At 48.6% G+C, this 27,746-nt stretch overlaps 1 protein-coding gene across 4 annotated transcripts; it reads right to left on the bottom strand.

Moving 5' to 3' along the window:
• Positions 1-27,746, bottom strand: Znf2 (zinc finger protein 2). Of its 4 annotated transcripts, none has more exons than XM_048352323.1 (6): positions 25,877-26,069; positions 18,627-18,693; positions 17,365-17,491; positions 14,750-14,863; positions 13,126-14,099; positions 1-1,169 (listed from the first exon to the last, which is right to left on the bottom strand). In XM_048352323.1, the coding sequence occupies exons 1-6, from the start codon at positions 25,975-25,977 to the stop codon at positions 162-164; spliced, it is 2,391 nt and encodes a 796-aa protein (XP_048208280.1). In that variant the 5' UTR covers positions 25,978-26,069; the 3' UTR covers positions 1-161. The 4 variants fall into 4 exon arrangements, with proteins under 4 accessions (XP_048208280.1, XP_048208277.1, XP_048208278.1 ...); XM_048352320.1 differs by lacking the exon at positions 1-1,169 and adding an exon at positions 27,148-27,201 and having other exon boundaries at positions 11,710-14,099; positions 25,877-25,956; XM_048352321.1 differs by lacking the exon at positions 1-1,169 and adding an exon at positions 26,977-27,013 and having other exon boundaries at positions 11,710-14,099; positions 25,877-25,956.

Below are 27,746 nucleotides of genomic sequence, written 5' to 3' on the forward strand. Positions count from 1 at the left end.
CTGGCTTCCACTAGGACACTTTTAAAATGTAAAACTACTTTTTCGTTGTCTCAATGAGATCACACTGACTTGACTTCTCAGTATTTTTTTGTCTTAAATTCCTTTGCAGCCCCTACAGCATGTATGGTGAATGCTTAATAAATATTCTCTGAATATGACGTTTATCCAGTATGTATTCTCTTCTGTTGGCCAAAGCCTGGATTCTCACGAAAGGTTTGTCCATATTCCGTGGTTTTCCCTCCAGTGTGAGTTCTCTGGTGCTGAGAAAGGGATGAGCTCTGGCTGAAGGCTTTCCCACATTCTTTACACTTGTAGGGTTTTTCTCCAGTGTGAGTTTTCTGATGCTTCGTGAGAGATGAGCTCTGGCTGAAAGCTTTCCCACAATCCTTGCACGTGTAAGGTTTCTCTCCAGTGTGTGTTCTCTGGTGCCGAATGAGGGCTGAGCGGTCACGGAAGGCTTTGACACAATCGTTGCATTTGTATGGTTTCTCGCCAGTGTGAGTTCTCTGGTGCTGAGTCAGGGCTGAACAGTAGCCAAAGGCTTTCCCACATTTACCACACTCATAAGGCCTCTCCCCAGTGTGAGTCCTCTGATGCTGGAGAAGGCCTGAACGGTCGCTAAAGGCTTTGCCACACTCGTTACACTTGTAAGGTTTCTCCCCAGTGTGAATAACCTGGTGCTGGGTAAGGAAAGTGCTCTGGCTGAAGGCCTTCCCACACTCATTACACTCGTAAGGCTTCTCCCCAGTGTGAATTCGCTGATGCTGAGTAAGGTATGAACTTTGATTGAAGGCCTTCCCACACTCACTACACTCGTAGGGTTTCTCCCCAGTGTGAATTACGTGATGTCGAATGAGGGCTGAGCGATGGCTGAAGCCTTTCCCGCACTCCTGGCATGTGTAGGGCTTCTCTCCAGTGTGAGTTCTCTGGTGCAGAGTAAGGTGGATGCTCTGGCTAAAGGTTTTACCACACTCCTTACACTCATAGGGTTTTTCTCCGGTGTGAATTCTCTGATGCAACACAAAAGCTGAGTAGTAACTGAAGGCTTTTTCACATGCACCACACTTCCAAGGTTTCCTTTCTACACAAATTCTCTCATGCCTAATTATGTCTGAATTCTGTTTTAAGGTTTTTTTCAATGAATCACAATTATGGAGTCTCTCTCCTTGCTGTTGAACAAATAATGACGGATGACGAACATTTCTTCTAAGTTCATCGCACTGGTAACTTTTCTCCCCAGGAAGTTTGTTCTGAGGGACAACCTCTTGTATTAGATGATTCTCATGGTTTTCCTGCTGACTTCCTAAAGAGTTTTCACATTCACTGGAACATTCCCCTGGAAATCTTTCTATTAGCGCCCCAGGGGCTGATTCTTCTTTATAAAAGTCTTTCTCTGGAGTCAGCACTTTGCTTTCTGGTATTGCTTCCCAGTCTGAAAGAAGCAAAAATATACAAGGTATCATTTCCTACCTACTGTGGTAGAGAAACAGTAACACAAATAAAAACTAAGGGTCAAAGCTCTCAAAAACAGCCTTGAGAGGACACAGGAAAGGTAGGTGAAGACAAAGTACAACTGCATAAAGGCACTCAGCATCCCTCTGTGTAACAGGATAGAGAATAAAAAAGAGTAACAGGACACGACTAAGCCCAGGTGATTCGGAGAAGTGAAAAACAAGAGTCTGAAGAAGATAAGAGTTGGTCTCAGAAACAGATGTCTCTGTGGACCATCCACTACACCCATCTCACCACGGTCTCTCACTGCATAAATCAAGAAAGGCCCACTTCAGCTAATCTCATTACCAATCTTCTCAACTCCATTATGTTCCAATTTCTATGAGCAGACAAGTCTTTGAGAGCCATCCCTCTTAAACAAATGTCTCTGTTACTACTCAGTCAAGATGGGACACAAATTCTTGAAGTGAGTTATCAATGTAGTCTTTACCTATAACTTCAAATTGACATCTATAATTTCAAGTTATCATAAAGCTTAGAAGTTAGGAAGCAAATGATCATCCGATTGCTTACTGTTGTTCCACACCCAACAAAACAGGAGTATAGAGCCAAATTTGAAAAGAAGGAAAGGAGCAGTGTGTGTTATTGAAGACAAGGTTACAGCTCCATTGCTCAGTCCCTAATCTGCCAAAGTACTTATCCAAAGGCCCTAGACTTACTAAAAAGAGTACAGGGAGAAAGCTTCATTGTTAAAAATGTTTAACTAGTCCAGGTATAGATGATGCTATGGTTTGGGTATGCTGGTAGCTTGATCCTCAGTTTGGCAGTGTTAAGGTGGTGACAACTTTAAGAAGTGGGAGGAGGAATGATAATATGGCTGGGCAGGAAAGCCAGCGCCTAGTATGGGTGAGGCCCTGGGTTAGATGTCCCCCTGCCCCCGACCAGACACATACACAAAAGAAAACAAAGAGGTAGGATCTGAGAGGCAATTGAGTCATAGAGTGCCCGCATCAGAAGGGATTAATGCTGGTCCAGAGGAATGAATTCATTCTTGCAAGAGTGGGTTGTTATAAAGAGAGGTCGTTACAAATGCTTGGCTCTTTCTGTCCATCATTGTTCTCTCTCTGTTTCTCTGCCATGCTATGATACAGCCAAGAAGGCCCCCATGCTAGCCTGGAGTATCTTTTTTTAAACAAAGAAACACAAACAGACTAATAAAGATGATACTTAATATCTAATCACGTGTCTACATGAAGTGACATCAATACAGTATTGAAAGCTGTACACCACACTTAGGGAAGTACCTGCAATTTTAAAGGACAAATGCTGGGGGAGGGGGAAAGCGGTAGAAAACAAGGGAGGGGGTGAAAATATTGGACAAGAAGACATTACTGCCTTACTTACATAGCTGTGACCCCTCTGACATCACCCTTACAATAAAATAAAACTAAGTTTTAAAAAAGTACATAGAGATCTGAAGAAGTATAGTTCAAGGTCAACCTGGGGAAAGACCCTATCCCAACCACCGCTGAGAGCAGCACTGTGGCCCCAGTTTCAAGAGAGGATGCCAGTAGGAGGATCACGGTCTGAGGCAAAAGGTGAGACCCTACCTGTAAAATAACGAAAACAAAATGGTGCTGGGGGTGTATTTCCCGTGGTAAAACACCTGCCAAGTAAGCTCGAGGTCCTGAGGTCAAATTCCAATAGCAGATCCCTGCCACCCGCAAAAAAAGTAAAGTCAAAGGTAAATAGGTGTGCCCCAAATATCTGTGGACACATGGTTAGTGGAGGGTCGTAAGGGATTGCAGGGTTTGTGTAAAGGGTTCAAACTGGAGAATTGAGAAAGGAAGAAGTTTGAGCAGGTAGATTAAAAAAGGCCTTGACAGTAGACAGAAAAACGGGCAGAGTGAACAATTCACTAGGGGGATCTAGCCATCCTATGATGCTTTGATTAGCCATAGTAAGACTAAAGAAAATATAGTTAGCTGGTAGTCTATTGCAATAATCCAGTTTGAAAGAAGTAACTAAGTCAAATCCACTACAGATTTCAAAAACAAAATACTACTGGGCACCAGTAATCCTGGCTATTCAGGAGGCTGAGATATGAGAATAACAGTTCAAAGCCAGACAGCCAGACACGGAAGGAAGGTCAGTGAGGCTTTTTTCTTTTCTCTAGTCCTTGGGCTTGAACTCAGGACCTGTTTGCTGTCCCTGAGCCTCCTTTTGCTCAAGTCTAGCACTCTACCACTTAAGCCACAGCACCACCTCCAGATTTTTCTGAGTAGTTTTATGGGAGGTAAGAGTCTCCCAGAGGGCTGGGAATGTGGCTCAGTGATGGAGGGCTTGCCTAGCATGTATGAGGCTCTGGATTCCATTCCTCAGTACCACACAGAAAAAGCTAGAAGTGGCTTTGTGGCTCAAGTGGCAGAGTGCTAGCCTTGAGCAAAAGAAGCTCAGGAACAGTGCCCAGTCCCTGAGTTCAAGCCCCAGGACTGGCAAAAAAAAAAAAAAAAGAATAGAAAAAGAGTTTCACAGACTTTCTTTCCCAGGCTGGCTTTGAACTGTGATCATCAGATCTAAGCCTAATGAGTAGCCAAGATTACAGGAATGAGCTACCAGGCTTGAGAGCCTCTTATCTCTGAGTAACTGCAAAAAAGCCAGAGGCAGAGCAGTAACTCCAGTGACAGAGCACTAACTCTGAACAAAAAAAGCTCAGGGGTGGTGCCCAGGCCCTGAGTTCAATCTCTAGAACCAGAACACACACACACACACACACACACACACACCATCTATTAATAGCATTAATTGATAGCACACATTCACTTAATATTCTAAACCCTTATCTTACTTTATTTGCTCCTCTCAACAAATCTATGAATTGAGTGCTAACATCATCATCTTTTTAATCCTAGAAAACTTGAGTCACATAGCATAAGTGCCTTGTTAATTATCAGAGCCTATAATCCTAGCTACTCAGGAGGCTGAGACCTGAGGATCACAGTTCAAAGCCAGCCAAGCAGGAAAGTCTATGAGATTCTTATCTCCAATTAACCACCAGAAAACCAGAAGTGGTGCTGTGGCTCAAAGTCGTAGAGCATTAGCCTTGAGCAAAAAGAGCTCAGGGGCAGCACCTAGGACATGAGGTCAAGCCCCATGACTGACCAAAAACAAAAAAATCAGAGCTACTGAGCAGTTAAGATTGGCTCTGAGGGCTGGGGATATGGCCTAGTGGCAAGGGTTCTTGCCTCGTATACATGAAGCCCTGGGTTCGATTCCCCCAGCACCACATATACAGCAAATGGCCACAAGTGGCGCTGTGGCTCAAGTGGCAGAGTGCTAGCCTTGAGCAAAAGGAAGCCAGGGACAGTGCTCAGGCCCTGAGTTCAAGGCCCAGGATTGGCAAAAAAAAAAAAAAAAAAGATTGGCTCTGAACCTAGAATAGCTGGCTCCCATGGCTATACCATGCTACGCTGCCTCTGCTTGGACACAGAGCAGAAGTAAACTTACAGAAATCAATTTATAGTCATTAATCAGAGACTCAGACAACAGCATCATCACACAGAGATATAGTAGTGTATGTAAAGAAGCCTGGCTTAAAGTCTTATATCCAAGCAAGTTATTAACATGGAAATGTTGGTTCCATTCCACTTTATTTTGGAAAAGAAACTGATTTGACAGCACAGAAAGTATCTTCAGAAACAAACAAATTTGGGGCTGGGGACGTGGCTTAGCGGTAGAGTGCTTGCCTAGCATGCATGAAGCCCTGGGTTCGATTCCTCAGTACCACATAAGCAGAAAAAGCCAGAGGTGGCACTGTGGCTCAAGTGGCAGAGTGCCAGCCTTGAGCAAAAAGAAGCCAGGGACAGTGCTCAGGCCCTGAGTCCCAAGCTCCAGGACTGGCAAAAAACAAACAAACAAACAAAAACACCCATAAAAAACAAATTCTGCAAAGAGACTGGGAGTCCAGTTCCGTATTTCCACAGGTCCAGTGATTTCTGAAGGCTGTTCTACAAGCGAGTCCAGGCCCGCTGGCGTAGCATTTTCACTGTGCCCCACAACTGTTGAATCAATCACTCACCTGGACTGGCTGTTTTCAAGACTTCTCTCTCCAGTTGGTCCCTGTGCTCCAACTGAGCGATCGCACTGGGCTTGGATAGTGGAAGCCCTGCTCATGGGGAGAAAGAAGAGCAAGTCTGATAGATAGCTCAGTGCTGGTTCCTTGGTCTATAGAGAGCAGCATAAAAGAGAGGCCGGTTCTGAATTCTTCCTCAGCAGTGCTCAGAAGGCAGAAAAGTTGATATGGCTTTATGTGAGTTCAGAGTAATTAGTCACTTGCATTTAGCTCTTCCTACTAAAAAAATAAGCCCTTGTGTTCTTAAGAGTTTTTCCTATAACTCTGTGTTGGCATCCTTGCTTAAGGAGTAGAAAAAGAATGTTACATGCCCATATGATAGAGGTGTCCAATTCTAACGCTAGGAGCATTGAAATGATATCCAGAAATAACAGGAACTGCCTGTGTCAGGCCTTACAGAAATGAAGAATTAAGACCATATAGAGTGAAGGACCTCAAAGACCCTAGGAACTGAGGACCCAAAGCTACAAGCTGGGTTTTCACAGGGACTGGGGTGCCATCCTTACCCAGCAAGACCAGAATCCTGTGCTTCTTGGGCACGGCTCCCTGGGAAGGCTTCAGCGGCCCCCACTGGCTGAGAGCCGCAGCCATAGTCCTGATAAGCGATCCCTGGAAAACCAAACACAGCAGCACTCACCAGCAGGTCTCCCCTGCGGCCTCAGGAGGGACCCAAACTGACAGCACAGGAGGGTTACAGGACGGTTAGGGAGGCGAGACAATACGACACCAACATCTGCAGATTCACTCTGCCTCCATTCATCAGAGCTACATGGTACCTGCAGGTAGGAAGCAAAGCACCTTCGATGTAAAACCCTAGCCAGGGGCTGGTGGCTCACACTTGTAATCCTAGCTACTCAAGAGGCTGAGATCTGAGGATCGTGGTTCAAAGCCAGCCCAGGCAGGAAAGTCTGTGAGACTCTCATCTCCAATTAATCACCACAGAAGTGGTGCTGTGGCCCAAAATGATGGAGCACCAGCCTTGTGCAAAAGAGCTCAGGAAAGAGTGTCCAGGTCCTGAGTTCAACCCCTAAGACGGACAACAAAGAAACAAAACACCTGGAGGTTCCAGGTTCTTGGTTTATGCGCCAAGAGTTAGTTACAGAACTATAGAACGTCTAACTATTAATGGATGGCAAAGGAGAGACAATGTAACTGTGAATTAAGGTTTTGGCAGTAAAGAACTTTGAAGTCAGAGCCTTAGGCTTGCTAGACAGGAATTCTAATTCTACTACTCAAGCCATACCCCTACACCTTACCTGCTTTAGTTATTTTTTTAAGAACAGGTTTTAATCCTTTTAGAAACCTATCCCCTATAGGTAAAAATCAAGGTGCTTGCTGTGCCACATGAGTTTATTCAAGCTCAAAGGATGATGACAGCTCTAGAAGTGCTCTTGTCATTTCTCCTGAAGGGAACTGCCCCGCCCCACTCATCCTTCCACATCCCGTCCTTGCAGCCCTTTGGGTGCTCCCCACTTCAGATCTCCACAGGGCTTTCCCCCTCAGGGCTCCTTCCTGGACTCCGGGGTGGTAGCAGCTGCCCCTTCCCTTCCTTGGAGTCACGCAGAAGGAGGGACTTTGAGACTGAGGTGCCAAATGACCTTAAGCTCCAACAAGGCCGTTTCACTAACTGAAGCAGCCCCAATACTGTCACAGAACAGGAACTCGGGAAATACTTGTTGAATAGTCGAAGGAAGGAAGGGAAAACCCAGAATTCTACAAACAACATGGGTGTGATGGGCACAAGCCTATAACACCAGTATTGTGAGTTCAAGAACAGCACGTGCTACAGAGAAAGTTACAGGCCAGCCTGGGCTCACAAGCAGCAAAAGAATAGGAACAAATCTAAGCAGAGTGCTCCAAAAAGCGCACAGGAACAGGAATGTGGAGGGGGATAGAAATGTATCAAACACTAAAGATACCGTTGGAATCTTTATCCTATCCTAACTTGATCGAGATGACTGTACGACATTTAGTTTGTCTAGTAAAATGTGAGAAGAAGGAGGCCAGTAAAATGCTCCTTTGAAGCCATCTACTGCTGATAAAACAACTGTCTTGTCGTTTTTCTAGTTCATAAAAAGAACTTTTATACAACTATAATTTAACTGAGAGACACTAACACCGACAACAGGATGTCTTACCTCTTTTTGAACTGCTGCTTTTGCCAAAAGTCTTTGCACATGCATGAGGGACATGGCATCACTACACAGGACAACCCCAGTTTATGCAGTCTCCTGTCGACTGACAATGTCATAGGAACCATGACTGTACCTGGGGGTGTTTTGTGTATATTCAACATCCTAAGTAGCTAGGATTGCTGGTGGGAACAACTGGGGTCCGGCTTCTATTGGTCATTCCTACACTGAAACACAAATATGTATTTCCTTGTCCAACAGCAGGGCGGGTCGCATTTCACAAGGCCAATCACGGTTCCGAGCGGCTAGAAAGCACGCAGCAAGCACGCGGTCGGGAAGCAGGAATGCGGGGAATGGAACTTGTGTGGGTGCGAGGAACGTGTTCCGTCAGGTTCACCCTCATGGGCTGGACGAGCCCAGCGGTCTAAGAATCGGGGTGCAGTGACTTCTAAGCAATCGAAGCTTACCTGAGGCCCCGGGGGCGGCACCCCATGAGTCACGCCACGGTCTTCTGGGTTTCTTGTGCCGGGAAGCTCTGAGTCTTCAAAGAGGGAACCTAGGAGGGGAGACCCGCGCTGTGCCAGGGGCTGCGCGCGCCCGCGCACCCGGGCGGGAGGTCCCCGGCCACCTCGCCTCCCCACCCCGAGGGGCCGGGGCCTGGCGCTCCGGGGTCCCCTGCCCTCCGGGGCCCTCGGGGCCCGGGCAGTCATCCCCTGCGACGACCCGGACGCGGGCGGGCCCTCGCCCACCGGGTATTGGGCGCCCGGCCCCGGGAGCCACGCACCGCGGCGGCGGCCGCCTTTCGGGGGCTCACGGGGCGGCGGGGACGGCGGAAGGCGCCCGGGGGGGTCCCCGTCTCCGAGGGTACGGGGGTCGGCCATGGAAGCCGCCCCTCCAACCCGCAACTCGCCCGCCAGAGTCTGCATAAATCCGCGAGACGCCGCCAGCCAGCCCCGGCGCCCCCGGGGGCCCGAAGCTCCTCCGCGCCCCCCGCGCCCCGCGCCCCGCGCGCCCCGCGCCCCCCCCCCCGGAAGGACCCGCGCGCGGCTTTCCCACACCCCAGTCCCGACGCCGCACGCACCGCGCCGAGGGCGCCCCGCAGGGCGACCGTGGCCGAGGAGAACGCGGGGGCGGAGCGGGGTGTGGCGGGCGCGCACGCCCGCCCGCCGACCGCGAGGGGAACTACAAGTCCCAGAAACCTCCGCGGGGCGCGGCTCCGAGCCCCGGATGCCGCTTCCCAGAAGCCCCCGCGGCGCGGCGCGGCGCGGCCCGGGTGCCGGGCCGGAGGGGAGGTGGTGGCTTGGCTTCCGCTCCCTTCGCGGGCGGCTCGTCTTTCCGACGTGTGATCCAGGGAGTCGGGATAAAGCGAGGGGAGGAATAACTCGGGCGGAGACAGGTCGGGGGGGATGGAATGCAGAATGGGCTCGGCGGGGTTAGTAATTCGATCCTCCCACAGAAGGAGCTGAGCTTCGACTTGGACATGAAGGAAACGCGGACTCGGGTCTTGGAATAAAAGCCACTGTGCTTCCCACAGAGAGCCCACGCCCAGCCGGCCCTGCAGACGCGGATCTAACCGGGGGTGGCGGAGAAGGGACCCGTGCGTGGAGACACCGCTCTCCTCCTCCTTCCACCGGCCAGAGGCCAGGTACAGGAAGCCCCTTCCAAAGATGGCAGAGCCACGGGGCACACGCAGCTGACCCGGCAGCAGCGACGGGACATCGCCTCCTCTTGCTCACCATCCCCGCCACAGAAAGTTTCTTCCCTTTGTTGGTATACCAATGGTCTGTAAGTGGAGTTGAAGAAGTACCATGGAATTAAAACCCATTGATGCCCCGCGAATCACTGCTCTCTCTTGCAGATGGATTGCCTTTGAATTTTCCTCCCTCCCTCTCTCTCTCTCTCTCTCTGCCAGGACTGGGGCTTAAACTTAGGGCCTGGGCTCTGTCCCTGAGCCTCTGTGCTCAAGGCTAGTGCTCTATCACTTGAGCCACAGCGCCACTTCAGGCTTTTTCTGTGTATGTGTTACTGAGGAATCGAACCCAGGGCTTCATGCATGCTAGGCAAGCACTAAGCCACATTCCCAGCCCAAGTGAGGATCTATCTCTTTTTCCACTGTCTTAGTGGAAAGCATCCTTGTCTTCCTCAAGATGCTATAGTGATGTAAAATTCATTTACTCTGATATGTAAACTGATGTTAAGAGAGATGAATAATGAATCTGTCAATGCTGAGTAGGACAAAATCAAACATGTAAAGAAAAATATTGTGGCAAACGAGTAACAGATTGGGAGACATAGATTCAGCTGAAGGGAGAGATGCTAAAAGTTTCCATCAGGTTGTAAGAGAGGTCAGACTTGAGACCACAAGTCAAGCTTGGTGTGAAACCACAGGGCGTGCATCAGATACGTGTCGGGTGACGTCACGGGTCCGCAGCCCTTTGGCTCCAGCCATTTCCTGCCAGAGCCCAGGAATCACCTCAGACATTTGACTGCAGCACCTGTGCAGGATGGTTACCTGCACGGGAGTGGCAGGCTCTCCCCCTGGCCTGCCATAGGCCAGACACATGCGTGCCTCAGGTTTCTGGCTCTTTGCACTATTTGTAGGCGTGTTGAAGTGCCACACAATCAGTTGTAGAAGCTAGTTTCCTTCAGAGTGGCTGGGTGGTACAACTTGAAGCTGAGGGTGCTGATTAGATAAGCTCCTTCTCTTCCCTGAGCCCAGATGCTCCACCGCATCTGATTTTTCCACACAGACTATTGGGAGACTTCTGATAGAACCACACAGATAGAGCTGCTACACAATCTCTCTTTTCAGCTTAGGAAATAGAGGCCAATGGGTAACTGGTCAACTAGCTTTTCTTCCATCTCTTTGCTTCACACTTCATCTTCCCTCCCATTAGCTGTTCTGAGTTTATACCTTATAAACAGGCAGCTCTTGGTCTTTGCCTCTATTTCCTAGGGAATTTGGACTACCAGCTTTGCCTCTCCCCTTGCATTCATAGAACAGCTCTCCAATGTGACTTCCTTCATAGCAGAATCTGTTTCTTGCTAAAAACTGCCCACAATCTGTACATTCACAAAGACTTTCTCTGGTATGAGTCTCTGAGGTTGAGTAAAAGATGAATAAACAGGGAAGGCTTATCACACTAAGCTAAAAAAGCATCTTTCTACTATGAGTTCACCAAGGCTTAATAAGGGTTAATCTGTTGCTCATGGAAAGGTTTCCCACACTCAAGTGTGAGACCCAGACTTTCCTTAAAGGAAGACTACTCCTGTTACCGAAGGCTATCCTGTATGAAGGGAAGGCAGGAGCAACTAGAAAATCTGAATCAGATGAAGTGTTATTCTTTCCCTGATAAATATCTGGAGTAGCCCCAAGGAGCAACTAGTGTTCTAGGTTGGGGGAAATTACTGGCCTAGGAGAACAGAATGTGAAGAAAAAATGCTTCCCCTAAAATTTAAGCAGAACAAAGGAAAACTATGGAATTTATATCCTCACTTGGCTTCAATTCTATGCTCAAGTCCATTCAGATTCTGAATTTGTTCTGATCTCTTCTTGCCGATAATCACAGAATGTCTGAAGAGAAATACTGGATTTAGTTGCCAGTCCTGAGGCTTGAACTCAGGGTCTGGGAATGTCCTGACCTACTTTCGCTCAAGGCTAGCGCTCTACCACTTGCTCTACTTCTAGCTTTTTTGGTAGTTTAATGGAGATAAGAGCCTCACAGACTTTCCTGCCTAGGCTAAGCTTCAAATCATGATCCCTCTATTTTTTATTTTACTTTTTATTAATTTATTGTCAAAGTGATGTACAGAGCGGTTACAGTTTCATATGTAAGTCAGTGAGTACATTTCTCATCAAACTTGTTACCTCCTTCCTTATTTTTCTCCTCCAACCCCACCGTGAGTTGTACAGGTGGATTATGGCATATAGTTTTATAATCCCGCTATTTTTAACAAAGCAATAAACATTCTAAACCAAAGATAGTCAACAGCCAAGTTTGTCAATAGTCTTTTATTTTCTATTTGATATTATTAAACAATATGATTTTATCTACACCCATAGATTCTATAACGTTTTTCTCCAAGCTGCTAACATGAAAAGTATTCCCTGCCATTCATGTGCTCTAAAGCAGACTAAGATTTACAGGCTTGCTGGGTGTCAGTAGGTTATACCTATAATCCTTGCTGCTCAGGAGGCTGAAACCTGAGAAAGTTCAAAGCCAGCCAGGCCAGACAAACCCATGGGATTAACTGCATTTAACCAGCATAAAGCTAGAAGGAGAGATGTGGCTCAAGTGGTAGAATACCAGCCTTCAGCAGAAAAGCTGAGAGCATGAGCCCCAGAGAAAACTGAGCAAGAATGAGAAGCCTGGAGTTCAAGTCTCCTCCCCACTCTGTCACACACACACACACACACACTGATTTAAATGTGTTAGTTATGAGTGATCTGTTTGGCAAATCAACTTGTACCTTTAACTTCTGGGGAAAATCTATCTTACTATCCACTGGGATTCGTGGAATGTAATTCCACAGAGTTTTCAGAAACGTTTGTTTTTTTTAATGTTTCACGTTACACGGATAGGAAAAGAATATAGAGACCTAGGGTAAAAGTTACTTAGTGCCCGAGTCAATAGAATAAAAAGAGAGAGCTGGGCTGAGGTACCGCAGCTTTCTGTGAGTCAGGATGTCAAGTCTGGTGTTGGGGGTCTCATTAAGGCAGCTTGCAAATAATGAGCACCTCCTGTTTGCGAGGTACTTCACAAGCTATAAACCTGCAAGTCATGCCTCCAGGTGCTTACAATCTATTTGGAAGCAACAAATGTACGTAGACTATCGACTCAGAGCACAGGTAGCAGAGAAGAGACTTGCTCGGATGGCTCAAGCCTGCAGTTCTGCTCAGGAGGCTGAGATCTGAGGATGCGGCCTGACGCCAGCCGTGCAGGAAACGTCTGCGAAACTCTTCTCTCCAACTACCACCAAAAAGCTCGAAGTGGAGCTGTGAACAACTGCTGTCTACTACCTGTGCCTTTCTCTTCCTGTAGTGGTTTCTAGTTATTTAAAGTGCAGGGACTCATAGGGCAGCGGTTCTGACAGGAGGTGTGAGGATCCCCTGGTAACATCTATCCTATCGTTTGACAATGCTCCTTCTTTTTTCAGTGCCGGAGATGAAACTTGGGGTTTCCCACAGCTATACCATGTCCCACCATTGAGCAACACCCTAATTCCTTCCCCAAATTTGGAATGTAGAGTCACTTCTTCAGCTGCACATCGCATGGCAGTTCTGCACCCCAGTCCGCACAGAGTTCAGAGGCGCGGGCGGCGCGGCAGTGGGCAGGAGGGGCAGCGCGAGCGGATGCCCGTGGAGAGGGTTGGTTTCCTTCCCCCCACTCAGTCTATTCCCTGCTTGGCGTATCGCCTCTGATGCTGAATGACAGATGACTTGGAGCTGAACACCTTCCCGCAGACGCTGCACTCGTAGGGCTTCTCCCCCGTGTGCACCCGCTGGTGGCGGGTGAGCCGGCACCTCTGGCTGAAGGCCTTCCCGCACTGGCCGCACGCGTGCGGCTTGTCTCCGGTGTGGATCTTCTGATGCTGTGTGAGGGACGAGCGCTCGAAGAACGCTTTGCCGCACTCCTTGCACTGATAGCGCGGCTCCCCGGCGTGCGCCTTCTGGTGCCGGTTCAGGGAGGAGGCGCCGTAGAAGGCTCGCCCGCACTCGCGGCACTCGTAGGGCCTGCGGCCCGAGTGGATCAGCTGGTGGCGGGTGAGGATGCTCTTCTGGCTGAAGGCTTTCCCGCACTGCTGGCACGCGTACGGACTCTCTCCGGTGTGAATTCTCTGGTGGCGGGTGAGGGACGAGCGGTCAAAGAAGGCCTTGCCGCACTCGCTGCACCCGAAGGGCTTCTCTCCCGTGTGAATCCGCTGATGCACGGTGAGGGACGAGCGGTCGAAGAAGGCCTTGCCGCACGCGCCGCACTCGAAGGGGCTCTCCCCGGTGTGCGACATGAGGTGTCTGCTGAGGCTGCTCCGGTGGCTGAAGGCCTTCCCGCACTCGGGGCAGCTGTACGGCTTCTCCCCGGTGTGGGTCCTCTGGTGGCGGAGGAGGGACGAGTGGTCAAAGAAAGTCTTCCCACAGTCACCACATTCCTGATCTCGACCTTTCGGGAGGCTCTTCCGGGGCAGAGCGGGCCCTCTCCTCGAGCTTTTGTTCTGGGAATGGGATTTCGTGCAGGGTTCCACCAGGGGGCCCTTCTGCCTCGTTTTCAACCCACCCTCGGGTGCTTCAACTTCAAGTTTAGGACACAGAAGACTTGGTCTTTCAGGACTTTCCCTCCATTTTCCTTCTTCTGAAGCATCTTCAGGGTCAGGTTTAGTCTTCCATACTGGAACAAAGAGAAAACAAAGAGTCACTATTCTCTGGGCCAGGAGATAAGAGCTACCTTTATCAATCTGAAAATAATGCATGGTCCTACAAGCTCCTACGAGCAGTCTTACACTCTAGGAAAAGCCTGACGCTTAAGAAAGAGGAAGAGGAAAGGAAGAGACCCCAGACTAGAGGCCAACGTCTATAGAAGCAGGACAGGATAATTAGATGTGGGCTGAGTGAGGAGGTTGGTGGCCAATATCAAAATGAGTGGATAATGGGAAATACACAACGGGTGAATCTAGACAAATAATACTTTCCCGTTAAGGTGTAGAGGGGAAGGGGAACGCTGGTGGGCAATATAAAAGAAATACTCAAGCCAGGTGCAGGTAGCTGGTAGTGTTAACCCTTATCTCTAATTACACACCCCTCCCTCCATTAAAGAAGCCGGGAGTAGAGCTGTGCTCTTGAGCAAAGCAGCTCAGTGACAGCAGCAGCCTCTGAGTTCAAGCCTCATGACTAGCACAAAAAAAGTAAATGAATAGCAAATTTTAAAAATACTCAAGGGATCACTTTGAGAAAAAAAAGGGGGGATATGCAATTTTCTGGATTCCCTCCCAAGTCACAAACATAAAACAAAACTGCGTCATCCTGTTGGGATGCAGTTACCTAGAGAGGCATTCTCTGGAGACTCTTTCTCCTCAGATCCATGAAGGCCCTCCTTCCACAACACCTCTCCTTTCTTCAACTGAAAAATCACCTCAGGTCGAAGGATTGGAAGTCCTGCTCAGGGAGAAAGAAACCAGGTGGTTGCCTGTGATGAAAATATGGAACTAATCCACGCTGGGCTCGGGGACCCAGGTCTCTCAGGAGACAACGCAGAGGCAGACAGCGCGGGCCGGCGGGGAAAGCCCGGAGTGCAGGGGGTGACAGCGCTCTAGAGGCACAGTACGGGACACTCGGTCTGAGCGTAGGCTAAATTCACTAGAGTGCATGTGCCGTGGAAAAGACGCTCCCCGCCCGCACCCAGCTAGGAAGAAGGTGAGTCCTGGTTCGGGAAGTGAGTAGACACAACGCCCATCTTGAAAAAAGAACTTAAGGCACTCATTTTTTAAAAAATTCATACCTAGTATTATGCTTTTAAAAAACAATTGTAGGAAAATTAAGTCTCTACACGTAAAAAGCAAAACCACCTTTTGTACTTTGTATTCATTTCTTTTCATTTTGATACTGAAAGATACTTGCAGATGCAGTCTGTTAAAACTACTTTTTCATGTAATAATAAATTAAAAACCTTAATCTCAACGAGCACTAGTCTGCCTCAACATTTTAATGATGTTGTAACTCTTCTACAATTAACACGCAATGGTATAAGCATCCAAATGCCCAGGGCCTGAAAACCTTATTCTTTGTTACAAATAAATCTTATTCATTTTTAGTTTTATATTGTTTTCGCTCATATGTGGAAGTCAGACCTAAAATGTAAACACATGACAACATATACAGGACCATATGCATATTTACATGATCAAACCAACCAAAGGACAGTTTATGCAAGAGGGAGAGGCCACAGTGGGACTCCTTTGAACAAGGGACAGGCAGGACAGGCATTTCAACAACACCAACACCAGGAGGCTGAAATGGGTCGACTGGGAGGGATGAGGGGCTGAGGGGAGGGGGAGGCTGAATGAAAAAAGGTAGGTGAATACAGTTGTAATACTCAATGTACATCTGTGAAAACTGAACTAGGAAATGAGCTGAGTAGGAAGGGGTAACTAGAATAGGAAGAATGATGGAAGGACCACTCAGATCAAAATGCATTGCACACAGAAATGGACATACTACAGTGAAACCATTTTGTACAACAGTCAAAAGAAAAAGGAAAAACTCCAGAAAACACAGATCCTCTCTAGGAGCTGGGCTTGAGCTCGAAGCTTCCTTTGCACGGTGGGAGAGAGAGGCACATCTACGCTCTCCCCGTCACATTTTGTCTCTGACTTTAAGAGCGGCATGTCCTCTGACCTCCACCCTGGCAGGGCTTGGGACAAAGGCATGGTGGTTTCCATAAATATTCTATGCTGCCTGTTTAAAAATCCTCTGTGCTGTTAGCTGCTAAGTATCTCAGTGTGCTTCTTTCTGACTCTGTGTATTCTCAGACTTAAAATGTAAAACAGATCCCACTATGTTGTCCAGGTGCTCTGCAGTTCCTGAGTGTAAGCGAACTTCCCACTTGAGCGAGGGCCACGGGCGTTCCTCGCAGAGCCTCTTACTTCTGAAGTCCCGGAGAGGCCGTCACTACTACTGACGCCCAACTTCCCATCAACCCGACATCGTACACAGCTCTGTCATTGAAATGTCACTGTTCTCAAGACAAATCCTCAAGCTCAAACACATCTTTGGTGACATATGTGGACATAAAGCTGTGTTCCCTGCTCCCCGCCTCTTCCTTTTTAGAGGACATTTCTTTTTGAAAATATATATTTTTGGGGGGCTAGGGATATGGCCTAGTGGCAAGAGTGCTTGCCTCAGTATACATGAGGCCCTAGGTTCGATTCCCCAGCACCACATATACAGAAAATGGCCAGAAGTGGCGCTGTGCCTCAAGTGGCAGAGTGCTAGCCTTGAGCAAAGAGAAGCCAGGGACAGTGCTCAGGCCCCGAGTCCAAGGCCCAGGACTGGCCAAATAAATAAATAAATGTATATATTTTATTATCTTTAGTTGTACAAAGGGGTTACAATTTGACATGTCAGTTTATGAGCACAATACATCTTTTTTGTTTTTCTGGTCCTGGGGCTTGAACTCAGGGCCTGAGCACTGTCCCTGAGCTTCTTTTTGCTCTCGGCTAGCGCTCTACCACTTGAGCCACAGCGCCACTTCTGGCTTTTTCTGTTTTATGTGGTGCTGGGGAATGGAACCTGGGGTTTCGTGCATGCGAGGTAGGCATCTTGACTTGTGCTTGCTGTGTCTGGAGAGGCAGGAGCTGCCTTAGTAGATGTTCAGCTCTATCTCCTGCCCTTCCGGTTGGGCCAGGCCGGGCTGCTGAGTCGGAGGGCCTGTGGTGGTCCAGCACAGCACTGCTAACTTCTTGGGAGCCTGACTGTCCAGTGCTGGGGTTCAGTATGAAGACAGCCATTGCTGCGACATACCCAAGCTACATCCTTTGGGTCTTTTATTTGTCGGGTGGCTCAGAACGCAAGTGGGGGGAGAAGAGAAGCCGTTTCTGAGTCTCCCAGGCTCACTGTGACATGGGGGAGGTCCAAGCTCCTTGTGGGAGCCTCCTTACCCAGGGAGACAATGTTCGCGTAGTTCTCCAGCATCACCACCTTGTAGAGGGCCTTCTGCACCGGGACGAGATCCTTCCACTCTTCATCCGTGAAAACCACACACACATCCTCGAACGTCACTGAGTCCTGGAAACACAGCCACAGCGTCCCTCACCCAAAGCTCCTCTCTACGTGGACCACCCTGCTGTCGTGCAGGCGACAGCCCTGGAGAATGGGGAGAAGGCGGGGGGGGGGGGGGGGGAACGATGCTGCCAGGGTGGGGCTTTGGGACTTGGGAGGGAGAGGCTCGGTCACCTAAGGTTCTGGTCCCAGCAGCCCGCAGAGTGGGGGCCACAATCCTACACCGCTACCTACAGCGCATCCAGAGGCTCTTGCTCAGGCTGCGGACACTGGGGAAGACGAGAACAAACCTGCCCACACACCACTCACTCAGGTTTCGAAATGTTACTATGTTCAACGTTTGCTTCATTTTCTTTTACTCCTACATGTGCAAACGTATACATTTTGTAAAAACAAGGAATTCTCTGTGTAATCACAGGATAATTATGAAAATGAAGAAAACAGGGTTGATACTAGACTTATCTAATCTATGACCTTACTCAAATTTCAACAGCTGTCTATTTTTATATAAATAGGATGATTTTATATAAAACTGATCATGTTTATTAGTTGATCTTTAGAGCCAGCCTCACTTGGCTCAAATTCTCTGGGATTCTGGAAGCCTGCGTCTTTACCCCTCCCATCTCCCAGCTCTGGTAGAGAAGCAGGGAATTTGAGACTCTCTGTCCTGGAACGGAACTAGCTGAATTTCTTTCTCTACCCACTGAGACTCTCTCTTCAGGCCCTGGCCGGCCTCCCTGAGGGCTCTATAACATGCAACGCTTCCCTGGCCTCCCTGCTGCTCCCTGAAACACTGGGGTTAATGCTCAGTCCACATCAATGCACTGAAGGGAAAGACAGGTCCAGAACCAGCCTACACTCCCCACCCCCACCCAACCAAAACAGAAAAAACCCTTCCAATCAGACCTGTACTGTCAGCTTTCAGGCAAAGTCATCGCAGAGCAAAGGCTGTGGGTAATTTGTACCTGACTAGGGGGCACATGCTGAAGGCAGTCACTGAAGGACACCTGAGTCAAAGGGGAAAGCGTTCCCTTTGGAGCCCTTCATCTGCCTGCTGGGCTCTGAACCAAGGAGCGCCATGATAAAGAAAGGTTACGTTCAGGTGTCTAACAGTACTGCAGAACACAAAAGTCCACCTTACCTGGCACTGGGCAGGTGCAGACACAGCAGCCATTCCCTTGTGTGCGCCACAGGCAAAGGACCGAGTCCTAGTGAGGCAGATGCACGGGATGGAAAGAAGGGGTGAGAAACAGCAGACCTGGTGTGTAGTCTTCTGACCAGTAAAGCAAGGATTCTTCATATACCAGGGGGCTACGAAACCCCTCCCCCTGCTCAACACGCTAGGAGCAACTCTAGCTCATCCCAGAGCTGAGAGAGCAAGCTGGGTCAAAACATGGCACTTGTTTTATCAGGAACCTCTGGGAAGAGTTCTATTCCTGGCTGTGAGAAGATTTGTCTTTATATATTCATATTCACCGTTGACCTGGATGTTTATGGGACAAAACTATAAGCAATTAACACGTCAAGTGAAACATCTAGCTTCCTCACTAGCCCTGACGGGTTTCCTGCCCTGGGGAACGCCACCCTGCTCCTTGTGTTTCCTTCATCTGGGTACTCAGCATGCTTACGCCAAGGACCCACCACAGGGTCCTGAAGTGCCGTAAAGAGATCCAGGCAAACTAGATTCAGGGCGCCTCAGAGACTCCCCTAAAGGAGAAAGGAGGGAAGGAGCATGGGAGTGACTGAAGCTTCTCTGGCAGAACTGGGATCTAAAGAAGTTTTCTTGTCAGGGAGAAGGTAGAATATTCCAGGCAAGAAGAACCTTAAGTTTTTCAAAATAATGCGGAAAGCACTAGTGAACAAAACTAGCAGAAGAGCAAAAGTCAAGGCTGGAAGCAGTGCTGGGGAAAACATGGTCTAGAGAAGCAGGCAGAGACCAACGCAGGAGGAGACTTGTGGCCTGGATGGTCCCACCTGAGACCAGTGCTTTAGGAGGACGCTGCGACCCGTCACCAAAGCCGTGAACGTCTATCCTCTCCGGCCCACCTGCCCTCTACTATGAGTCTATCCAAGGAAATATGTAAGAATGTATACGAGGCTTTTAAACATCACGAATGTGCATCTTTCTCAGGCTACATACAACCTCCTACATGCTTCATACATTATCATCTCAATCTCTATAATAACAACGCGGCAAACTTTAAAACGCTGCAAGCATCTAAACGAGGAAATTTGTTGCACTCATACAGTGGAACATAATTAAGTACTTCCACTAAAGAGAATTTAATTCCATCCTCATAAATCAGTAAGGTATGGGCTATTTTAAGACACCCAGCCTTTGTAAGAGATTGAGGTGGGATTTGACCTCAAATCTGCCTAGAAACAACTTTATACTATAATCATTTATTTTCTTGGAAAGAAAGCCAGAAAGATAACAAACCAATAGAATAGAAAATCCCCAGATGTTGGGGTCAGCTGCACCTTTAAGGGGCCACAGCTGACCTCAGCCTGTCCCTCCCCTTCCTGTCTTTAACAGGAAGAGAAGGAAGTCTGACATCACTTGAGGGACAGCCCCTTGGGACCAATCAGGGGCCCCTCTCTTGTACCCGCCTTTGGGGTATATCTGAGAGGCGCCTCATTTGAATAAACAGAAGCCCTAGAGGTTTTCTCCAGGGGCCCGCGCATCCGTGTCGTTCTTTGCGGTTTTGGGGCACCCTGCGACCACACGCCACCGAGGCTACCCGTGGCCATCGCTCCCTCGTGAGCAATAATGGACCACCCAGGAAGGGGCGGACAAGCCCCTTCCCCCCCCAAGCGAGGGAAGTCGAGAGAGAGAGCCCACACCCAAACACATCTAATCATTTAAGGAAATTTGACAAATGACTGGAGTAGCATTAAAAAAAAAAGTCACAAGGCCTCTTGATAAACTGCAGGTAACTTCAGCACTCATCAATGGCACCAAATAGCAAATGAAGAATGCGGTCTTAAAAATTCATATTTATGTATGCATACAGGCACAGGGGAAATATATTAAAATGGAATTACAAGTGCTTTTTATTTCCTAACATTTTTTTAAAACATTGTATGCATTTGCTTCCATGTACAGGAAAAACAACAGGAAGGGTAGGATGCAGATGTGTTACAATAGTCTGCTGTTTGTTAAAAAAAGTTCTGCTTTCCTGATTGGTCTCTGTATCAGGAACCTCCCTCTTTCCCTAAGAGATAAGGGTGATCTACTGTGCCTAAACCCCAAGCATCTGCTTTGTTGAGCATGCGCATTTCCGCTGAAGGCTCTGGAATTCAGCTGCTGAGTCTCTAATGAGCTTCCTTTGGCAGAAACATCCCGTGTGTCGGTGGCTGGCCACAGGAGAGGTCACTCGGAAAACACACACAGGTGCTGCCAGACTCCACCTGTGTCTTTTCCCGTATGTGAAGAAAGGGCATTTGGCTATGTATCCCTGTGTTTTTGTCACATGGTTAGCTAGGAGTAAAATTACTCATTCTCATTTCCTCTTCTTTACCGTGTTACACTAATAAAAATCCTTGCTAAAGCCATGTGAGAGACTTGCAGGATCTGTGGTGTTGCCTGCGCACTGCAAAGCCTAGGGACCTTCTCTCATCCCTCATCTGCTGACAGGGAGTGGCAAGCCAGACAGGTGAACATCACGATGCTTACAAAGTGCTTAGCTCTGGAACTTGTTTCTCTTTCAGTCTGTCTCTTGGCCATGGTAGCTTGTTCCACCTCTCCTTCAAAGCCTGCCCTGGCTCTCTACTGGACATCCTTGCATGTCAAAGATGGATAGGGTGGAATGGGGAGCAAGGGGTGGAGAATCCTACTCCAGCGATTCTACCGCAGCAGTGATTTTTTTTTTCCAGCCTGTCAGGCCCTGGAACTGAATGCATAGGATCAACTGGGACTGTAAGTGGTGTTTGACCGGGGACTAGAGCTGCTCCTCTGTCCTGACTTCATTGGCTTTGTTCTAACTAGTGCCAACCTTTTAAGGTTGCCTGAACTATATTTACAATTCTTCCCTGTCAGTCTTGCTTTTCCCCAGCTGTGCACATGTCAGGGCCAGGGGAGGGCACAGCTCACGTCCAGGTTCATCCCTCATTTGTGGCACATGGCCAGGGTGTGAACCCATGCTTTCCATCCTCCCACGCCCGTCAGTATTTAGTTCACACCATTCTCAGTGCACCTGAGCACTGCACAGGTAACAATGCCTAGTCACACGCATGCGCTGGAAGGTGACAGAGGAAATGGGAGATTTTCCTGTCAAATGTTTCCTTATTTCCTACAAATCCCTCTACTTCAAAACTTTTCTTCCCTCCCTCCCTCCCTCCCTTCCTTCAGTTCCTTCTCTTCCTTCTTTTCTTCCTTGTTGGTCATGGGGCTTGAACTCAGAGTCTGGGTGCTATCCCGGAGCTCTCCTTGCTCAAGGCTAGTGCTCTACCACTTTGAGCCACAGCTCCACTTCCAGTTTCTGGTGGTTAATTGGAGATAAGAGTCTCACAGGTCCCAAACTCATTCTATGAAGCTAATATTATACTCATCCCCAAACCAGGCAAAGACCCAACAATAAAAGAGAACTACAGACCAATATCACTAATGAACACAGATGCAAAGCTCCTCAATAAAATATTAGCTAACAGGATCCAGAAACTGATCAAGAAAATTATACATCATGACCAAGTAGGCTTCATCCCACAGTCACAAGGATGGCTCAACACCCATAAATCGATAAACATAATTCACATTAACAGAGCTAAGCCCAAGAACCATATCATCATCTCAGCCGATGCCCAAGTGCCTTTGACAAAATACAACACCCATACATGTTAAAAACCCTGGAGAGAACAGGAATAGAGGGAACATTCTTTAAAACAATAAAAGCCATATACAACAGACCAACTGCTAATATCATATTAAATGGGGAGAAACTAAAACCATTCCCCCTAAATTCAGGAACAAGACAAGGATGCCCACTCTCCCCACTTCTTTTCAACAGAGTGCTGGAATCCCTAGCCATAGCAATAAGGCAAGAGGAGGGCATCAAAGGGATCCACATTGGCAAAGAAGAAATCAAACTACCCATATTTGCAGATGACATGATCTTATATCTGAAGGACCCAAAAATCTCCTAGACCTAATAAACCATTTTGGCAAAGTAGCAGGATACAAAATCAACCCACAAAAGTCAGCAGCTTTTCTGTACACCAGCAATGTACAAGCAGAAAAGGAAATTATGGAAATAATACCATTTACAATAGCTAAAAAAAAGAATAAATTACCTAGGGATCAACCTAACTAAAGACATGAATGACCTATTTAATGAGAACTATAAAAATCTAAAAAGGGAAATCAAAGAGGACACAAGGAAATGGAAAGACCTCCCATGCTCATGGGTAGGCAGAATCAATATAGTGAAAATGGCCATATTGCCCAAAATGTTATACAAATTCAATGCAATCCCCATCAAGGTCCCAGCTACATTCTTCACTGAAACAGAGAAAGCAACCCATAAATTCATATGGAACAGCAAAAGACCTAGAATAAATAGCCAAAGCAATTCTAGGCAAAAAAAAAGCAGTGCAGGAGGTATCACAATACCATATTTCAAGCTCTATTACAGAGCCATCATAACAAAAAACAGCCTGGTATTGGTATAAAAACAGACCTGAAGACCAATGGAATAGAATAGAAGACCCAGGGGCTGGGGATATGGCCTAGTGGCAAGAATGCTTGCCTCGTATACATGAAGCCCTGGGTTCGATTCCCCAGCACCACATATATAGAAAACGGCCAGAAGTGGCGCTGTGGCCCAAGTGGCAGAGTGCTAGCCTTGAGCAAAAAGAAGCCAGGGACAGTGCTCAGGCCCTGAGTTTAAGGCCCAGGACTGGCCAAAAAAAAGAGTGCTTGCCTTGTAGAATAAAAGACCCAGAAATAAAGCTGCATTCTTACAGTCAGCTGATATTCGACAAAGGAGCTAAAGACATACAATGGAAAAAACAGAGCCTCTTCAACTACTGGTGCTGGGAAAACTGGGCAGCCATATGTAGAAAACTCAAAGTAGACCCTAGCCTATCAACATGCACCAAGATCAACTCAAAATGGATCAAGGACCTCAACATCAGACCTGAACCCTTGAAACTACTGAAGGACAGAGTAGGAAAGACACTAGAACTTATAGGTACAGGAAGAACTTCCTGAATAGAGTCCCAGGGGCACAACAAATAGGGAAGAGACTCGACAAATGGGACTTCTACAAAATAAAAGGTTTCTGCACAGCTAAAGACATAGCCACCAAACTAGAAAGACAGCCAACCATATGGGAAAGGATCTTCACCAGCACAGCAACAGACAAAGGCCTAATACCTGTCATCTACAGAGAACTCAAAAAAACTAACCCCCTCCAAGCCCAGTAAACCTATTAGGAAATGGGCAAAGGAGCTAAAGAGAGACTTCACAGGAGAAGATATAAAAATGGCAAAGAAACATATGAGGAAATGTTCAACATCCCTAGCAGTAAAGGAAATGCAAATAAAAACAACCCTGAGATACCACCTCACCCCAGTTAGAATGGCCTATACTCTGAACTCAGGCAACAACAAATGCTGAGGGGATGTGGGGAAAGAGGAACCCTTCTCCACTGTTGGTGGGAGTGCAAATTAAATTAGTACAACCACTTTGGAGAACAGTATGGAGGTTCCTCAAAAAGCTCAGTATAGACCTACCCTATGACCCAGCCATACCACTCCTAGGCATCTACTAAAGAACAGGTCTCAGGATATCAAAAATACATCTGCACACCCAAGTTTATCACGGCACAATCCACAATAGCCAAAATATGGAAACAACCCAGATGCCCCATTACAGATGAATGGCTCCAAAAAATATGGTACCTATACACAATGGAATACTACATAGCGAACAGAAATGATAAAATATTGGTATTCTCAGGGAAATGGTCAGAACGTGAACAAATAATGTTGAGCGAGACAAGCCTAGAACATAGAGAACAAAGGGGCATGGTATCCTTGATATATGACTATTAAGGGGGGCGGGGGAGGGGGAACAGTAGAGACCAGGTCTGTAAAACAAAAATCTTCTGTCAAATGGTATTTTCCACAGGTTTGGGTCAGCGACCTTATATTATGTATCTAAAACCAAACAACTACTAAACATAAAAAGGTCTAAAATAGACCTCTCAGTGGATCACAATAGCTCAACAGCTATGTATGTATGATCATATAAGACAAGGGTAAGCAAACTCTATTGTTGACGTTATATTTAAAGTTCTAGGTGAATTTCCTTTGGTGTACACCACGTGGCTACTGTATATGATTTCGGTACACTGGGTATTGTATATATGCCTACCTGATCTAGGGAAGGGAAAGAAAAATGAGAGTGTAAGATATCACAAGAAGTGTATGTTGGGCTCTGGCTATACCTTTAAGGGGCAGTCCTGAGAGGTCTGCCTCTTTTCCTGCCATGGGGCTGCGTGGCTGTTAGCCACTCCTACCCCCTTCTGGGTCCAGAACCGGAAGAGGTAGCAAACCAGCCCCGCCTTCCGCATCGGCCACGTGGGTGTGAAAATGGCGCTGGGCCAGGCCCAAGGGGCAGTCCTATGGGATGTGCTGTGACATCACTGTGATGGGCAGCTTGTCAGCCTACCGCTAGTATGCAGTTAGTCCCTCCCCTTCCTGCCGCCATTACTGTTATATAAACCCCTCCCCTGAGTAAAACTGGTGGAAGTTCCAGAAGCTTACCCCAAAACGCCCGCGTGACCCCCGTGTCGTTCTTTAAGTGTGCGAGGGGAGGAGGGGCGTCTCGCAACTACGCACCACCAAGGTTTGCACATGAGGCCGCACTCCAGCTTTCGGACATGCGCGAGGGTGAAAGGGGTCCCAACAGTGTACTCACTGCCCTATTATGTAACTGTACCCCTTTTGCACAACACCTTGTCAACAAAGAGTCTCACAGGGGCTTTTCTGCCCAGGGTGGCTAGGAACCATGATCCTCAGATTTCAGCCTCCTGAGTAGCTAGGATTACAGGTGTGAGCCACTGGCACCCAGCTCTAGTTCTAAACCTTGAAGTCTGTCTAAACTTTAGCTACTAACAATTCTCCCCTTTAAGTGTGTAATGTCCAATGTGTGGGAGGAAGAATACTGTTAGAAAATGCCAATTACAGGCTCTGATGACCAACTTCCTTTGGAGATGGGCTGTTGTTGTTTTTTTCCTCATTGTGGACATGTCAGGACCAGGGGAGGAAATGGGTCATATCTAGGCTCCTTCATCAGATCACTGCTCTGGACAAAGGTGGCACATGGCTAGGAGGTACAGACCCATGCCTTCCACATTCCCACTCTCAAGATTAGCTCATGCAACTCACCTGTGCAGCTGTATGCACCCAAGTGGTCCCTGGGCCCCAGTCAATGGGCCTGGGTAGTGGTCTTCAGACATGCACAGGGTCTGGAGAGAATGGACCATCATTTTGAGTAGTTAACATCTATTTCCTGCATGGGGAGCAGGAAATGTTTGTCCTTTTTCCATGTTTTCCTTCTTTGTCCTACTATACAAATAAGTCTTTGGAGGCATGGCTCAGTGGAATAGTGCTTGCCTAGCAATTGTGAGGCCCTGAAGTCAAACCCCAAGAGTGCCACAAAATATGGTGTGTGTGTGTGTGTGTGTGTACTTTTAACATAAGTAGGACAGATTGAAGTTCCCTTGGGAGCAAGCAGAGAGTGAGCACTAGGACAAACATAGCCTCAGTCTGTCTTTGGAGCCTGTAATTGGCATTTTCTGACAGTATTCTTTTTTTTTTTTTGCCAGTCCTGGGCCTTGAACTCAGGGCCTGAGCACTGTCCCTGGCTTCTTTTTGCTCAAGGCTAGCACTCTACCACTTGAGCCACAGCGCCACTTCTGGCTTTTTCTGTTTATGTGGTGCTGAGGAACTGAACCCAGGGCTTCATGTATACGAGGTGAGCACTCTTGCCACTAGGCCATATTCCCAGCCCCACAGTATTCCTTTCCTCCTAAACATCTGACATTACATGCTTAAAGCTAACATATTTCAGATTTAATTACAGTCTTTATTTCTTTACAGCTTTAGACTGTTTTGAGAAGATCTGCCTCTTCAGTTACTACAGGCACTGTATTACACTCGTCCAAGAGTGAGTGTGTGGGTGTGTGTGTGTGTGTGTGTGTGTGTGTTGCCAGTTCTGGGGTTTGAATTTAGGACGTGGATGTTGTCCCTGACCTTTTAGCTCAAGGCTAGTGCTCTACCACTGGAAGCACAGCTCCGCTTCCGGCTTTTTTTTTTTTTTGGCACTTAAATGGAGATAAGAGTCGCAAGGAGACTTTCTTGCCCGAGCTGGCTTTGAACCTTGATCTTAGGCTCTCAGCCTCCTGAGCAGATAGGATCATAGGGGTGAGCCAGGGACACCCGGCTGGCCCGCCCCCCCCCCCGCCCCCCACCACTACAACAGTTACCTCCGGCTCCTCCCCGGGCTAGCAGGAGTGCTGCCCGCAGCTCAGCCTTTGTTCCACGTTTTCCTTTCCGCGCCCGGGAAGTCCATCCACTTTCCGCGTGCCCTTCCCCCCGCTGTCACGACGACGGTCCCCCCAAATCCAGTCCCAACTCCTCGCCCCAAACTCGCTCACCTTCGCCCCGGCTCCTTCCGTCAGATCTTCCACCACGCGCCCAGCCGTGCCAGCTGCAACGCCCCGCGCCTCCCTCCCGCCCCGGGCGCCCCCCGACGCCGGGGGCTCGGGCTCTCCCCGCGCGGCGTCATCGGTGTCCACGCCTCCCCCTCAGGATGCGGGGCCGACGCAGCGCGCTCCGGAACCGCCACCGGGCGGCCTGGGTCACCCCGCCCCGGCCCCGGCCCCGGCCCCGGCCCCGCGCGCCCGGCCGCCCAGGCGCGGGCGCGGGCGCGGTGCGGCGCTCCGGGGGAAGGGGAGGGGGCGGGCGCGGGGTCCGCTCCCGGAAGCCCCCGCGGCGGGAGGGCGGGACCGCGCGCTCCGCCGCGCACCTCGGGGTCTGACGGGCCCGCAGGTGGACGGCCGCCGCGCACGCGCACCCGCTCCGCAGGCCCGGCCCGCCCTCCCTCCCTCCCTTCAGCCCCCACGGCTGCCCCCCAGCGTCCCCGGCTCTCCGCCGCGGCGCTCGCTCGGCTCCGCTCGGACACCGAGCCGCCAGCCTCACCTCCGGCGCCACCGAGTCCTCGGGACCCCGGAAGACCGGGCCGCTGCGGGGTCGG

Source organism: Perognathus longimembris, chromosome 8, assembly GCF_023159225.1.
Source record: "Perognathus longimembris pacificus isolate PPM17 chromosome 8, ASM2315922v1, whole genome shotgun sequence".
NCBI lineage: Eukaryota > Metazoa > Chordata > Mammalia > Rodentia > Heteromyidae > Perognathus > Perognathus longimembris.

What these genes read in the sequence shown, in the direction of transcription:
- Znf2 (XM_048352323.1), bottom strand. Translation starts at nt 25,977, where the DNA reads ATGATGGTCCATTCTCTCCAGACCCTGTGCATGTCTGAAGACCACTAC. An exon ending in GGGTGCATACAGCTGCACAG is followed by an intron (nt 18,694 to 25,876) that starts GTGAGTTGCATG and finishes CTGCCTCACTAG; the next exon opens with GACTCGGTCCTTTGCCTGTG. An exon ending in CGCGAACATTGTCTCCCTGG is followed by an intron (nt 14,864 to 17,364) that starts GTAAGGAGGCTC and finishes CTCCCTGAGCAG; the next exon opens with GACTTCCAATCCTTCGACCT.